At 37.9% G+C, this 17,267-nt stretch overlaps 1 protein-coding gene across 3 annotated transcripts in view; it reads left to right on the top strand.

Annotated features, from left to right (window-relative positions):
* LOC126295200 (uncharacterized) overlaps positions 1–17,267 on the top strand; it is a 154,868-nt gene that overhangs the window by 2,184 nt on the left and 135,417 nt on the right. For 2 of the 3 annotated variants that reach the window (XR_007552415.1, XM_049987512.1), the window contains exon 2: positions 15,565–15,626. Coding sequence is in view for 2 of the 3 variants with exons in the window: in XM_049987512.1 (XP_049843469.1) it covers positions 15,573–15,626 (54 nt within the window). In the remaining variant the exon portion in view is untranslated. Of the gene's footprint in view, positions 1–7,714; positions 7,891–15,564; positions 15,627–17,267 lie in introns of those variants that run through there. The other variant, XM_049987513.1, reaches the window with a different exon arrangement.

A 17,267-nucleotide genomic window follows, 5' to 3' on the forward strand; every position in this document is an offset into this window, starting at 1 on the left:
GCGGTGTAAAAAAATGCGAACTTTAGTTTTTTATATCTCCAAAAGTAATTGTGGGATGTACATGAAACTTTGCACACCTTAACTCACCAACACAAGGTCTTAGAATATAAAATTTCATTCTCCTATTGCTTTCTATTATTTCACAAATCTAGGGTGACGTTGAAGATTTTTCAAAAAGTGCTAAAAATGGGTATTTTTATTCAAATTTTTCAAAAAAGTGTTTTCTCCAAACTCTTCTAAACTATGGTCATTAGAAAGAGCATATTCTAAACTATCTAGAAAAGTGGATTTGGTTTTGCAATGCAAGCATATGGTTCATGGTGTGGGTTCCTGTAGTCGTGCCCTAGTTCATGAACCATGGGCAACATGTGAGTGGCCAAGTAAGTGGTCTCAACAGTCGGGATACCAGTTACTTTGGAATAAGGCTGGGCATCTCGGACATATTCTGAGGCGTGGTCACCTTTGTGCTCATACGGCAAAGACTACCAAATCCACCGGTTAGTCCCTCAACCGTTAGGGTAAAACTCAATGGGACTCGGGGCAAGTAAGGCTAGCAACCTGCTTCCCCGATATTTTAAATATGGTGCTGGCAACAATCGGAGCAAAATGCCTCGGACCTTTGGAGGTGACGGAGTCCCACCTCTAACTGAAAAACCAGGGACTCCTAAGATACGACTTGGCACACAAATGGTAATGAGATGGGGAGCTATTAATATCAATGGGGGGAAACTGCTGGTGAATCCTGTGGATGCCTTGGGCAGATGGAGGGAATATTTTGAAGAGTTGCTCAATGTGGGTGGAAAATGCGATCAGCAATGTTTCAGATTTCGATGTAGAATGGGATAGGAATGATGATGGAAATAGGATCACATTTGAGGAAGTGGAGAAAATGGTCAATAAATTGCAGTGCAATAAAGCAGCTGGGGTGGATGAAATTAAGTCGGAACTCATCAAATACAGTGGAACGTCAGGTCTTAAATGGCTATACAGGATAATTGAAATGGCCTGGGAGTCGGGACAGGTTCCATCAGACTGGACAAAAGCAGTAATCACACCAATTTTTAAACATGGAAACAGAAAAGATTCTAACAACTACAGAGGTGTCTCTTTAATCAGCATTGTGGGTAAAATCTTCTCAGGTATCGTTGAAAGGAAAATGCGAGTATTAGTCGAGGACCAATTGGTTGAAAATCAGTGTGGGTTTAGGCCTCTTAGAGGTTGTCAGGACCAGATCTTTAGTTTACGGCAAATAATGGAGAAGTGTTATGAGTGGAACAGGGAACTGTATCTATGCTTTATAGATCTAGAAAAGGCATATGACCGGGTTCCTAGGAGGAAGTTATTGTCTGTTCTACGAGATTATGGAATAGGAGGCAAACTTTTGCAAGCAATTAAAGGTCTTTACATGAATAGTCAGGCAGCAGTTAGAGTTGACGGTAAATTGAGTTCATGGTTCAGAGTAGTTTCAGGGGTAAGACAAGGCTGCAACCTGTCTCCACTGTTGTTTATATTATTTATGGATCATATGTTGGAAACAATAGACTGGCTGGGTGAGATCAAGATATGTGAACACAAAATAAGCAGTCTTGCATATGCGGATGACTTAGTTGTGATGGCACATTCGATTGAAAGTTTGCAAAGTAATATTTCAGAACTAGATCAGAAATGTAAGGACTATGGTATGAAGATTAGCATCTCCAAAACGAAAGTGATGTCAGTGGGAAAGAAATATAAATGGATTGAGTGCCAAATAGGAGGAACAAAGTTAGAACAGGTGGACAGTTTAAAGTACTTAGGATGCATATTCTCACAGGATGGCAACATAGTGAAAGAACTGGAAGCGAGGTGTAGCAAAGCTAATGCATCTACTCTCTTCTGCAAGAAGGAAGTCAGTACCAAGACTAAGTTATCTGTGCACCGTTCAATCTTTCGACCAACTTTGTTGTATGAGAGCGAAAGCTGGGTGGATTCAGGTTACCTTATCAACAAGGTTGAGGTTACGGATATGAAAGTAGCTAGGATGATTGCAGGTACTAGTAGATGGGGACAATGGCAGGAGGGTGTTCACAATGAGGAAATCAAAGAAAAGCTGGGAATGAACTCTATAGATGTAGCAGTCAGGATGAACAGGCTTAGATGGTGGGGTCATGTTACACGCATGGGAGAAGCAAGGTTACCCAAGAGACTCATGGGTTCAGCAGTAGAGGGTAGGAGTCTGGGCAGACCAAGGAGAAGGTACCTGGATTCGGTTAAGAATGATTTTGAAGTAATAGGTTTAACATCAGAAGAGGCACCAATGTTAGCACTGAATAGGGGATCATGGAGGAATTTAAGGGGGCTATGCTCCAGACTGAACGCTGAAAGGCATGATCAGTCTTAAATGATGATGATGATGCAAGCATATTAGGCCCGAAAAAGTAGCATCATCAAAGAGGCGCACTGGAAGTTTGAACACATTTTTCTGGCACTCAAATTATACCTGAAATCTTTTATTTTGCCTTATACATGTTTATTAATGCTTGGGATAAGTGAAATAAGAAGTTCTGATGAATAGCACCTAGCTTAAGTCCGAACAGCGAAAGAATAAAAATAGAAGCAATGTTATTTCTTAACTGTCACCCCCCCCCCCCCCCCCCACTCTCTCTCATTGCAAGCTTGCTCTTGCTGCTAACCACTTTTTTGTACCTCCAATCCCATCACACAGTGATTTCCGGTCACTTCCCCCCCCCCCCCCCCCCCCCCCCCCCCCCCCCCCTCCATCAGTCTACTGACTGGTTTGATGCGGCCCGCCACAAATTCCTTTCCTGTGCTAACCTCTTCATCTCAGAGTAGCACTTGCAACCTACGTCCTCAATTATTTGCTTGACGTATTCCAATCTCTGTCTTGCTCTATAGCTTTTGCCCTCTACAGCACCCTCTAGTACCATGGAAGTCATTCCCTCATGTCTTAGCAGATGTCCTATCACCCTGTCCCTTCTCCTTATCAGTGTTTTCCACATATTCCTTTCCTCTCGGATTCTGCGTAGAACCTCCTCATTTCTTACCTTATCAGTCCACCTAATTTTCAACATTCGTCTATAGCACCACATCTCAAATGATTCGATTCTCTTCTGTTCCGGTTTTCCCACAGTCCATGTTTCACTGCCATACAATGCTCTACTCCAGACGTACATCCTCAGAAATTTCTTCCTCAAATTAAGGCCGGTATTTGATATTATTAGACTTCTCCTGGCCAGAAACGCCTTTTTTGCCATAGCGAGTCTGCTTTTGATGTCCTCCTTGCTCCGTCCGTCATTGGTTATTTTACTGCCTAGGTAGCAGAATTCCTTAACTTCATTGACTTCGTGACCATCAATCCTGATGTTAAGTTTCTCACTGTTCTCATTTCTACTACTTCTCATTACCTTCATCTTTTTCTGATTTACTCTCAAACCATACTGTGTACTCATTAGACTGTTCATTCCGTTCAGCAGATCATTTAATTCTTCTTCACTTTCACTTAGGATAGCAATGTCATCAGCGAATCGTATCATTGATATCCTTTCACCTTGTATTTTAATTCCACTCCTGAACCTTTCTTTTATTTCCATCATTGCTTCCTCGATGTACAGATTGAAGAGTAGGGGCGAAAGGCTACAGCCTTGTCTTACACCCTTCTTAATACGAGCACTTTGTTCTTGATCGTCCACTCTTATTATTCCCTCTTGGTTGTTGTACATATTGTATATGACCTGTGTCTCCCTATAGCTTACCCCCGCTTTTTTCAGAATCTCGAGCAGCTTGCACCATTTTATATTGTCGAACGCTTTTTCCAGGTCGACAAATCCTATGAACGTGTCTTAGCCTTGCTTCCATTATTAGCCGTAACGTCAGAATTGCCTCTCTCGTGCATTTACTTTTCCTAAAGCCAAACTGGTCACCTAGCGCATTCTCAATTTTCTTTTCCATTCTTCTGTATATTATTGTCGTAAGCAGCTTCGATACATGAGCTGTTAAGCTGATTGTGCGATAATTCTCGCACTTGTCAGCTCTTGCCGTCTTCGGAATTTTGTGGATGATGCTTTTTCCGAAAGTCAGATGGTATGTCGCCAGACTCATATATTCTACACACTAACGTGAATAGTCGTTTTGTTGCCACTTCCCCTAATGATTTTAGAAATTCTGATGGAATGTTATCTATCCCTTCTGCCTTATTTGACCGTAAGTCCTCCAAAGCTCTTTTAAATTCCGATTCTAATACTGGATCCCCTATCTCTTCTAAATAGACTCCTGTTTCTTCTTCTGTCACATCAGACAAATCTTCACCCTCATAGAGGCTTTCAATATATTATTTCCACCTATCTGCTCTCTCCTCTGCATTTAACAGTGGAATTCCCGTTGCACCCTTAATGTTACCACCATTGCTTCTAATGTCACCAAAGGTTGTTTTGACTTTCCTGTATGCTGAGTCTGTCCTTCTGACAATCATATCTTTTTCGATGTCTTCACATTTTTCCTGCAGCCACTTCGTCTTAGCTTCACTGCACTTTCTATTTATTTCATTCCTCAGCAACTTGTATTTCTGTATTCTTGATTTTCCCGGAACATGTTTGTACTTCCTTCTTTCATCAATCAAAGGAAGTATTTCTTCTGTTACCCATGGTTTCTTCGCAGCTACCTTCTTTGTACCTATGTTTTCCTTCCCAACTTCTGTGATGGCCCTTTTTAGAGATGTCCATTCCTCTTCAACTGTGCTGCCTACTGCGCTATTCCTTATTGCTGTATCTATAGCGTAAGAGAACTTCAAACGTATTTCGTCATTCCTTAGAACTCCCGTATCCCACTTCTTTGCGTATTGATTCTTCCTGACTAATGTCTTGAACTTCAGCCTACTCTTCATCACTACTATATTGTGATCTGAGTCTATATCTGCTCCTGGGTACGCCTTACAATCCAGTATCTGATTTCGGAATCTCTGTCTGACCATGATGTAATCTAATTGAAATCTTCCTGTATCCCCTGGCCTTTTCCAAGTATACCTCCTCCTCTTGTGATTCTTGAACAGAGTATTCGCTATTACTAGCTGAAACTTGTTACAGAACTCAATTAGTCTTTCTCCTCTTTCATTCCTTGTCCCAAGCCCATATTCTCCTGCATTCCAGTCGCCCATTACTATTAGATTTTCGTTCCCCTTTAGATACTGCATTACCCTTTCAATATCCTCATACACTTTCTCTATCTGTTCATCTTCAGCTTGCGACGTCGGCATGTATACCTGAACTATCGTTGTCGGTGTTGGTCTGCTGTCGATTCTGATTAGAACAACCCGGTCACTGAACTGTTCACAGTAACACACCCTCTGCCCTACCTTCCTATTCATAACGAATCCTACACCTGTTATACCATTTTCTGCTGCTGTTGATATTACCCGATACTCATCTGACCAGAAATACTTGTCTTCCTTCCACTTCAGTTCACTGACCCCTACTATATCTAGATTGAGCCTTTGCATTTCCCTTTTCAGATTTTCTAGTTTCCCTACCACGTTCAAGCTTCTGACATTCCACGCCCCGACTCGTAGAACATTATCCTTTCGTTGATTATTCACTCTTTTTCTCATGGTAACCTCCCCATTGCCAGTCCCCTCCCAGAGATCCGAATGGGGGACTATTCCGGAATCTTTTGCCAATGGAGAGATCATCATGACACTTCTTCAACTACAGGCCACATGTGCTGTGGATACACGTTACGTGTCTTTAATGCAGTGGTTTCCATTGCCTTCTGCATCCTCATGTCGTTGATCATTGCTGATTCTTCCGCCTTTAGGGGCAATTTCCCACCCCTAGGACAAGAGAGTGCTCTGAACCTCTATCCGCTCCTCCGCCCTCTTTGACAAGGCAGTTGGCAGAATGAGGCTGACTTCTTATGCTGGAAGTCTTCCGCCGCCAATGCTGATTATTTATCAAAATTTAGGCAGTGGCGGGGATCGAACCCGGGACCGAAGACGTTTTGATTATGAATCAAAGACACTACCCCTAGACCACGAGTACACATCTGTGACTAGTAGCAAAAAAATTCCATTCGGCTGGCATTCCAAAATCACTTACGATAGCACAAATTTAGGAAATTCTTGAAATTTTCATATTGAGCACTTGAGCCATCACTGAAATAATGAATGTGGGATATCTGTGCCCACCGTGCTTTTATATATTTGATGAGTTCCTCGATAAAAACGTGAACTGTAATAGCGTCACGGCGCAAACAATCACTGATAATGCAAAAACTTAAAGATTCTACTTTCTCATTTTGACGAAAGTAGATAACAAATCGACGAATTGTTGCTTGACTATTGTCCCAGTGGAAGCCTTGCACAACATCGTGAATGATAAAAGAATAATTTTCTGCAAAATCCATTAGGACAACATGCTCTTAGTCTTTCAGATGACGTTTAAGGCCTTTAAGATGCAAGCTTTGATGCTTGGCAATGTAATGATGGCATGACAGACTCCATATTTTATATTTTACATCTTCAATAAATTCATCCACTACCATTTGCTTCGTGTGTAGTGTGGCCCGATCGGTATGTATCTATTGCTTAAGCACAGTAACTTCGTGTGGCTCATGATGTAGGAAATAGCTGGCAATTTCAGATGCTATAGCTTCGGGCCCAGGACACATTTCACAGCGATGTAGCATGCACTGTTTAGAGTTCACACTGCCTTGCTGAGAATCTCCTTATAATTTTCACGTATACCAGCTCCGCTAAGCATAAGCTTAAGATTTTGGTGAATTGCACAGACACAAACTGCATGCATTCCAGTTGATCCTACTGTTACACACCATTTGGGTCTAAGTTCACAAAACTTTGAGACCCCTATTTCTGGACCATTTATATTTTTATAGATAACATACATTTCCCTAAATTGCAAAGTAACAATCTTTTCTGCATGTATGTCTTTCTATCTAAAAGTCTAACTGAAATACTATCTTTTTTTCCAGGGCACACCGTACTATACTCATCATCTTCAAAAAAAATTCGCACTCCACTAGCAACTTCTTCTGGTAATTTTCTGCTTTGCCTATTTTTGGGAAGTGCCAGAATGCCCTTCTCTGCCTTAAGCTTCCGAGCATTCTTCACCATTTTTTCGGACATGCCAAACTGAGCTGCTGTTTGTCTGACTGTCCAACTTACAGGTGCAAAGGTTAAAATTTGCATCTGTTTATGAATTGCATTCTGCATCTTGGCTTTCAGTTCAATCAGCAAATGTGCATAGTCGGCACAGTTTCCACATTCCTTAATTTCACTAGGATCTTCAATTTGTCGGTTTACTCCCATTGCATTTACAATTCTGTTTTTAATCATATTTTGAGCCTTTTGAATTTTCTTCTTCACATATTGGGGCTTATCTCTGTAGCTTACTGTTCTCTTCAGGGGTGAAATACCGTTAGACAATAAGCTACTATTTAATTCTTCTTTTGGTGTAAAGTCCTCATCAGAATGTGATGATGAAGCTCATAAAGCTTCATCCAAGTGTTTGTTTAAGGTAGTCCTGCAAGCCGGACAAAATTTCTGACCTTGCTTTATGTTATTTACAAGCTGCTTCTTTAACATATCAAACACCTTATTAGCTGTTTCAGTATCAAGAGTGCGAATTCCTGCCTTAACATTATGACTCACCTTCCCAAAGGGATTGAAGCATTTTTTTTGTAACCTCTCATATTGTGTCAATAACAGGGCTTCATGGTGAAGACGAACTTGAGAGGTATTGTCCAGCTTTGCTTCAGAACATCGGACCAACAACTCTTTTTCCTCATCACTAAAATCCACGAACCATTTTAAAGCAGCTTTTTTGGCAAAGAAAGTGATGTGACACTTTGTTCCACTATCTCCTTGCCCAATTGAGGATGAAGGTATGCTGTTCCCTTCTGCATTCATATCTAATCAGTAACTAAATAATGTATTTGGCCTCTAAGTGCAAATTATAATCTGCTTAAATTTCAGACAATTTGCTACTGAATGAAATTATACACAATGTATAATGCCAATAAAAAATCTAATGAGAGATATATGCTATAAAAGACACAATCAAAACAATTTTTTGTAAATTAGATTACAAACTTTGATGGTCTTACGAATCACTTAACAAGCGACACTCAGTCAAGATAATGCACTCACTATGCTGCAAACACACCACTGAAATACTGATTGTTCAAACAAGGCTCACAATAATGAAACTGATTGTTAAAGTAATTGTTGCCATTATATTTTCTATAAACAGTGAATCTTGTGAATTTTCTCTGTGAAACTAGTGGTTACGTATTTACCAAGGTAATAGGCTACATTTAAGTGTTATTGAATACAAAATTAAAACTCTTAGATGTTTAATCAACTAATTTCACATGTTTCCCTAATAACTTTAAGACAAAAATTCACAGGTTACAACACCTAGTGAATTAATAAACATTTATTAGGCATAATAAAAGGTTTCAGGTACAATTTGAGTGCCAGAAAAATGTGTTCAAACTTCCAGTGCGCCTCTTTGATGATGCTACTTTTCAGTGCCTTATATTCTTGCATTGCAAAACCAAATCCACTTTACTAGATAGTTTAGAATATGCTCTTTTTAATGACCATAGTTTAGAAGAGTTTGGAGAAAACACTTTTTTTGAAAAATTTGACTAACAATACCCATTTTTAGCGCTTTTTGAAACATCTTCAACATCACCCTAGATTTGTGAAATAATGGAAACCAATAGGAGAATGAAATTTTATATTCTAAGACCTTGTGTTGGTGAGTTAAAGTGTGCAAAGTTTCATGTACATCCCACAATTACTTTTGGAGATATAAAAAACTAAAGTTTGCATTTTTTTACATCGCTATTTTTTCGCCCAACTTTTCTTCGAATTATCTATATGCAAATTACTCAGAAATCCTTTTCTTAATATTTTACTTCAAAGAGCTCTAAAAGTTGTATAAGATGGCCAAGTTTTGTTTCTTTCATGCAAATACTTACAGAGATATCTCATCTCAAAGTTGTTGAAAATTCAAGGATGCACTATTGGAAGCTGCGCTATGGTTTCAAACAAATTACTATATCTCTGCAAGTATTGAATTTCTGAAACAGAAGCTTTACCAGTGTTCATTGAGAACATGTGTGAATGTTCATACAAAATTTCATCAAAATCCATGATGGTCATGTGGGAACATTTCTCGACATGAGACCACTTGGCACGGAATGGCCACTTTCAGAGTAATCCTTTATGTTACTCATAGACCACAGATCCTGTGGAGAGGTGTCTCAGAGCTGTGGAAAGAAGTCAAAGGTGCATGTATTATCTAAGTTAAATAAAAATCTAAGTTAAATGCAAAATATTGTTAAGACATTATGTTAGAAATGACTGTAGTTTTGCAATGCCAATTCTCGAATGATCAAAAATATTGTATTCAGTATTTTCTGTGACAAATATCTTCAGTGGAGTATAAGGAGTTGCCCAACAGAAACTTCTTTAAATACTAACAAAGAGATAGAGGGGCGGGCCAGTACTTACCTCACCTCACCTCAGCTCAGTACAGCCGATAGATACACAAAAAAAACAACCGAAAATTTATGTTCCTAGCTTTCGGAATAAATGTTCCTTCATCAGGGAGGAGAGAGGGGAAAGAAAGGGAAGAAGGGAATGTGGATTTAGTTACTCACAACCCAGGTTATGAAGCAACAGGGAGAGGAAAACTGGGAGGGTAGCAAGGATGCTCTGACAACCATGCCTCCATCCTTTTTGTGTGTGTGTGTGGGGGGAGGGGGGAGGGGGTGCACATGCTATTTGTATACAGTGTCAAGGGTTTGCATTAAATTTGTATAAATCTGTCACTGCCATAGGTGACACCGCATACCATTTGTTGCTCACATGAGAGCTGATAGGTGCTTCTATTTCTTAGCCAGCTGTGACATTCTAATCTCTGCCTCTGTTGTAAATGTGAAAATATGTAGAATGCAGAATGAGATTTTCACTCTGCAGCGGAGTGTGAGCTGATAGGAAATGAGATTTTCACTCTGCAACGGAGTGTGCGAAGATAGGAAACTTCCTGGCAGATTAAAACTGCGTGTAGAGCACTTGCCCACGAAAGGCAAAGGTCCCAAGGTCGAGTCTCGGTCAGGCACACAGTTTTAATCTGCCAGGAAGTTTCATGTAGAATGTAGTTTATTCGTCTCATAATGTAGTTACAAATCAAAGATTTTTGTACTGGAGGCACATCAAATTACTTAAAAAAAGATAATAATAATTAACATATTTAAGCAGGGATTTCTGAATTTTCAGACATGAACATTTTAACAAGAACATATATAACACTTATGGTCATTTTGCAGCTTGCAAAACAATAAATACCATATATTAACAATTTATTATACAATACATAATCTTTATTGTTTCTTTCATTTTCAAATTGTCAAAGTGTCCTGCATTAATTCTTCAATTGAATAACAACATTTTTCCACTAGTGTATTAAATAACAATGTTTTTAGTGGGTCCAACTCCATATATAACAGATTTGTATTATTTAGTTTATTGTAAATTTTTAAGCCCATGTACAGTGGTCTTTTGAGTGTAAAGTTTTAAATTATGAGAGGGAAGGGTGATACTGTGTCTGTGATGAGTACTGTAATTGTGGTTAAAATGAGAATTGTCAAGTGAGTTTTGATTTTTATATATGAAAATAAAAATTTCGTATTTGTACAGAGAAGGAATGTTGAATATTTTTAATTTTTTAAATAATGGGCGATACAATGTTCTTTCTTGAACTAAACTCATGTTTCTTATAATTCTCTTTTGAAATGTAATTAATCTTGGGCTGTTCGCAGAGTTTCCTCAGAAAATTATTCCATATTGAATTATACCCGTACTCTTAAAGTAGCTGTGGTAGACTATGTTCCTGGTATCCATAAGGGTGGAACCAGATAAAAATGTTCATCGCATTAGGTAGGCTGTTTAGTTTGTTTGCTAAGAAGTCTGCATGTGATGTCCAATTTAAATTTTTGTCAGGATTTGGACCTAGACATTTTACATAACTTGCTTCAGTCATTTCCTGATTGCCGTGCACTATTTTTATGGGTGATGCTGATGATGTTTTAGCACTGAACTGCACTAATTGTGTGTTTGTGACTTAAGTTTTAATCCATTTTACTGAAACCATCGGTTTAGGTTTCCCATTATTTTATCCCCAGTATCGTGAATTTGTTTGAAATTGTTATTTTCAATTAAAACGGAGGTATCATCTGTGAATAAACGGGAGTGAACATCAATGCTTAAAGGTAAATCATTTATGTACAGCAGAAAAAGATACTGCCCTAAAATTGAAGCCTGTGAGACCCCTGTACAAATCTTTTTCTAGTCCGAAAATGATTTTTTTTCCTGTTCGAAATTAGTATAAGTCCCTGTTTTTTCTTTTTTTTTCTGACCAATAAGATTTGAACCACTGTAATGCCTTGTCCGCGATCCCATATATCTCTAACTTGTGTAGGAGTAGCAAGTAACTGACAGAGTCAAAACCTTTGGTCAAATCACAAAAAATACCTGTGACTTTTTTACCCTGGTCTAAAGCAGAGTTTGTCTTTTCAGTGAATTCCCTGATAGTGTTTATTGTATTTTTCCCCTTTAGAAATCCAAATTGATTTTGAATTATAACGTCATTTTATATAAGAGAGTTTTTCAAGATGTTTTGCAGTAATCCTTTCCATCACCTTAGCAGAAACTGGCATCAGGGAAATAGGCAGCAATTTCCCATGTCATCTGCTGAGCCTTTCGTGAACAATGGTCTTATTTCAGCATATTTTAACACATCTGGGAAATATCCTTCCTCAAATGTCTGATTAATAATTTCAGCCAATGGATAAGAAATGATGTTATAAACAGCCTTGACTACAGTGGTTGGAATTTCATCCCACCCAGCTGATTTCTTGCCGTTTTTTTTAAAAGGCACTGCAGCATCTTCTACGTATTTTGGGATAATTCTTTTGAATGTTTTAACAGATTTGACAACATCGGAAATTGCCTTTGATTTATTTTCATGTTTACTAATAAACAGGTTGTTATCCAATTTTCTTGCTGCCTGTACAATTTTTTGAATGTATTCTTATATCTCTCTAGTCAGAATTTTTGTTATGTTTTAACTCATTGTGAAGTTGTCTTTTCCTGGCACTAGAAACTTTTATTCCTTGTGTAATCCAGTTTATTTTATTGGCCGCTCTTTGTTGCCAGGCTTGAGGGGGGAAAGTTTTGTTGAAGAATCTAGGAAAACATTTAGGAATGTTTTGAAATTTTTTTCACTTCACACTACTATCTAGAAGTGTGTTTATAGTTTTTTTTAGGAAAAATCTTTACATTCTCTTTCCTTTCAAAACATGTTTTCACACGGTTTGGTTTTCCTATTTTTGGAAACTGATAATTTGTCAGAATATTGTCAATATGTGTTTCAGAGTGGTTATTTCTTCTAGTACTTTAAGTGAAATTTAAATTAAAAGCATGTTCCTGAATTAAGTGACAAAGATTTACAATGTAATTATTATTATTTAATGCATTTATATTAAAGTTGGCTGAAATTACATTTTTTTTCTCTTTCTGGTTTTTGGAAGTCTTTCTAATAGACATTGAAATTTAGATAAAAAGAATTTTGTTACAGCACTTCCAGGAATTCTGTAAAGAGATACAATTACAGCATTTAAATCAATTTGTTCCACAGCACAACTTTCAAAATTACCTTCCTCATTCAAACAATTGAACTCACTGTCTTTAAAATTTATTGAGTCATTTAGAAGCATGCAGCAGCTCTCACGAGATCTTTTACCTCTACAAAAACTACTGGCAACTGTAAAACATTCAATTTTGTTTAGAATTTCTATACTGCCTTTGTCAGCCAATGTTTGCTTAAACATACAATTTTTAAATTTGAACATTCTGAAAGAAAAACTTGGAAGTTCATCAGTTTTAGAATAACTTGGGTTACAAAAATCTGAGGCTATACCATTTATATTCGAATGCATTAGAAAATGTTTATCACTGTTTTGAATGCCTTTGTTTCAGTTGATTCTTTTGTTTTAACATCCATCCCACACACTGTCAGTTTCTCTGATAATTGATGATTTTGCAAATGTCGAAAAACATTTTACTCAGTCACTGAGAATAGCCTATTTAGATGTACACAATCTACACCCAGACATTTGTTACTTACAAATTTGTTTGGGTCTATAAATACCACGCCTAGCTTATCACACTGGTCCCATCTACGTAAGAGACAGTGTGTCAATAATAATGGGACAGGAATAATGTGTAATCCACACATTGAGAAGTTAACGGTACAAATTCAAGATGAAGTCACCCTTTCTGTCTGTGATGTTTTGTAGTTAATCAAAGTTGGACAGTGAAAGAAGTAAATGGAATAGTGAACGTATTCTGTTGTGCTTTCACTGAATTAAATATGGTTTTCGAAACTAAGCTTCTGGTGCATCCGAAATGAAAAGTTTGCATCAGTTGGTCACATTCTGCAGATCTTGTCGAGAAAGAGAATCTGATGAGAAACGTGTCAAGGTGTACCGGTAAATTAACAAAATGGAGGTGAATCAAAGAAACTTAATGTGTATACTTTGCTAACAATAAACTATCCCTATACTAAACACTGTTCATATTAATAACCACCTGACTAATCCAAGGCACTGGAAAAAAGCTGCTATTTTGAAAGAAGCTGCTGCTTCCTAATTTTTAGTATGTAGCTTCGGCTTTCGGCAGCTTTATTCATTTTATTACAGAACATTTTTCAAAGAAAATATTTTTACATCCATAAATACTGAGTGTTATTTATAGTACATTATTAGTTGTCATACAGCTTTATCACAAACACTAATACTTACTATATGGCTAACATATCACTGAACCTAGATATTCAGATAGTTGAAAGAGTAGTTAATGAGGAGTGTTTTTAATTTTCTTTTGAATTGGCAGGGATTTCCAATTTCTTGTTTTATGTTGGATTGGAATTTGTTGAAAATCTTCCATCAGAGTACACAACCAGGCAAAGTCTAGATGAAAATTGTTGTTGTGTCTTTATTTTGACTGTGTAAGAAACATTTCAGCTAAATCTGATTTTTATTGTCGGCAACAACAACCATTTGGGAGTAAACATACTGGGAATTGAGTGTAAAGCCTTGTGTAAGATGGTTAGTTATCTAATTTATTCAGTAGTTATACTACTTGCTGTTGTACAGACATTTTGCTTAATTACTGTAGGTGCACTCCCACAGTGTATATAGTAAGTCCTCAGGACAACAGGTAGTGACAGTGGGAAAATGAGAAAACACTCTTGTCTTCAGAACAACACAGTGAGAGATGCTTCCAATGATGAAACACTTTGAACTGAGCTGCTTAATTAGTTTATCTGTGTTCTTTTTTCTTTTCTGTAATATTTAGCCTGCCTAGTACCGGGGTCCACTTTTTCAGGGTTTGGAAAATTTTATTTCCATGCGCTTTATCTTGTAGACAAGCAAGAAATAATTCTTATTTAGATGTACCAAACACATTTTGCCTATTCATGCTGGGAGTCCTCAGTGGTATTCATTTTTATGTCCTTGTCACGTATCCATACATTCTTTTGCATGTACTAAGTGCACATAGTAGAGATTTCTTCCATTTTTTTAGGTTGCATTTAAACACTTCACTGTCCATAATATAGACTTTGGCACACTGAAAGTGCTCTTACTTATTTGGTACACACAAATAAAACATTCAGTTGCAAAAGCCTGATTTTTCATATGTATATAATGAAGTATAACTGAAGTAGTAACTGAGAAAAAATGGCTGCAGATATTAAGAATATTTTATCTCTGTAGGAGTAAGGGAGACAACTCACTGAAGAACAGCAGCCCTGAGTCATTGACAGACAAACCGAAAATGAAGGAAAATGTGCTAGCTTTTGGAATAAATCCTTTTGTTCAGATGTATTGCACCACCACTCCCCCTCCTCCCATTCTGTCCCCACCCCCCACCCCACCCTCCCCCAGTTGCAAGGCTTTGTGAGAGCCACAGTATGCACCAACAGCCTAATTTTTCTTGCTTAGCTCTGCTAGCTCTTCATTTTTGAGGCCTAGTATTGTTTTCTCTGTGGAAAGCTGTTTTTGATAGCCATACTGAGAGGCAGTTAAATACGTCAGTATTCATCATAGGCCAGTTCTGCAATTGTTTATCTCTGCATAGCACATTCATATCTTGAAACTGGTGGAATAAGATTGTTTTTTATTTGAAGGTGAGGCCAGGATCATTGAAGTTATTTTAGTCATGATTTTCATTTTTTGTACTTCTTAAGTTACTTTTTACAATATTCTAAGTAAGTATCAGTATGTTTTTACTGCATATACTGATAGTGCTAAATGAGGCAACTCGCTCAGTTATTGAACTGTTTATTTGTGGGGGAGAGGTAAGGAGAGGTGCATGCATACACAAGTGCAGGAGAATTGTATGTCCTACCTGGCACTGATCAGTTTCTAGAATTGTAATTAAAGTTACTGGCCTTTGTCTCTAATATGTCCTTTTCCTTTCAGACACTAATATGGATGACAAACTGCTTCCGAGAGAAGTGCCAGAGCCGACAAGGTTTCCAAGTGTAAGTTGTAATATTTTTTTAATTATTAATTTTTTATCTCTCTTTATGGAGATAATTAGTTTGGTTCATTATTGTCCCATACTTACCAGTGGAGTAGTGTTTAAAACTGTTACACACAGACTGTGGTTTCGAATGTCAAGATTGAGTGTTCCAAGTTCAGCTTGCTGCTGAAAACTCGGAAACAATGTAACTTGTGCATATGGCATGTGTTCCTCGATGTGGTATATGCGATTGCAGTGCGCTGCAGTGGCTGTTGTTGGCTGCGTCTCGCTCACACGTCATATTGATTATTAAATGGATGAGCATAAATTTGCTATGTTAGCTCTGTTAAAATTGACAGTTACTCCCTTGCCCGTAGGCTAGTCTTGTTTTGTCTGTAGTATACATTAATAAAAACTTTAATATCGATGAAAATGTTGTAAAGCAAAAAGGAATGTACCGTGTTCAGTCAGTAAGAACAGTGGCGTACAAAAGTTCCATTACAAGTAGTGTGATACAAATTTACAATAATTCTCCATGTAAGATGATGATGATTTTTTTGTTCTTACTTTTTAATAAAATCCTAAGGCCATTCGTACTTCATCACTGTTTCTTCAGCCAGAATCACTACAATATGTGAAATACACTTAAAACAAGAAAGTGTAAGTAGTGCATGCTGTTTTGTAGCTAAAACCAATCAAGCAAACAAACGGACTTCCCAGAAAGTGCATGACATGGGATATTGGAGAACATACTTTTATTAATTTAACAAGAAAGTATCAGAACCTGCTAAGAAACGCCACTGTCAGTAAAAAAATAAAAAATTAAAATGGCTCCTGGGAGGCGCAGACCAGTGAGTGACACATTGACATACACCTTAGAATTCTGTGACGCTACCCATTGTGCTATACCAGCCATGAGTGTTATATGGTCTTAATTTGCATCTCAGCATCTCCTGAAAGTGTTAAACATAGGTGTGTTATTAACTGACAATTATAACAAATTGTACCAAGAACATTGTGTTTCTAATGGATCCTCAGTGTGCCATTGCCTTGGCATACTTTAATATTATTCAAGTTACAATAATTTTTTAATCACCAATGTGATGTTTCCAGTCATTTTATCATAACTAATCATACAATTAACAACAGGTGTTTGGGACAGGACAATATTGCAGGGGTAGCAACGTCAAGGTGTGGATAATCATGTGACATTGTTGTACAGTTTGACTGTTACGTTACAGAGGCGACCAGAGGGATGGATGCCAACACTGGGTGGAGTAGGTGGGAGACAAAAGGGGTGGGGGGTATCCAATTTCAGGGTTCAATCCGAGAGTGTGTGGTATGTTCGGTGGAGGCATATCAGATCCTAGGTGATGAGGGTGCTTCTGACAGGAGGGCATTAGTTTGTGATTAATACCTGTAGGGGTAGTTGTGGGACAGCCTGCCCCAATACAATGTGTTTGAGGGATTCTGTGGAAGAGAAGATAAGTTTGCTACAGATGACTACTCTGTCGGAGGGGGAGGGGGTGGCATTTGATGTGGATATGGTGATAACTTTTAAAGTGTAAGTGTTGATACTTGTCATTTGGTTTTGGGGGACAAGGTTTGAATGAGGGCTTCAGTGCAATGGGGGTATGACGATCTTAGATTCTCACACGTC

This window comes from Schistocerca gregaria, chromosome 11 (assembly GCF_023897955.1).
Source record: "Schistocerca gregaria isolate iqSchGreg1 chromosome 11, iqSchGreg1.2, whole genome shotgun sequence".
NCBI classification, from domain to species: Eukaryota; Metazoa; Arthropoda; class Insecta; order Orthoptera; family Acrididae; genus Schistocerca; species Schistocerca gregaria.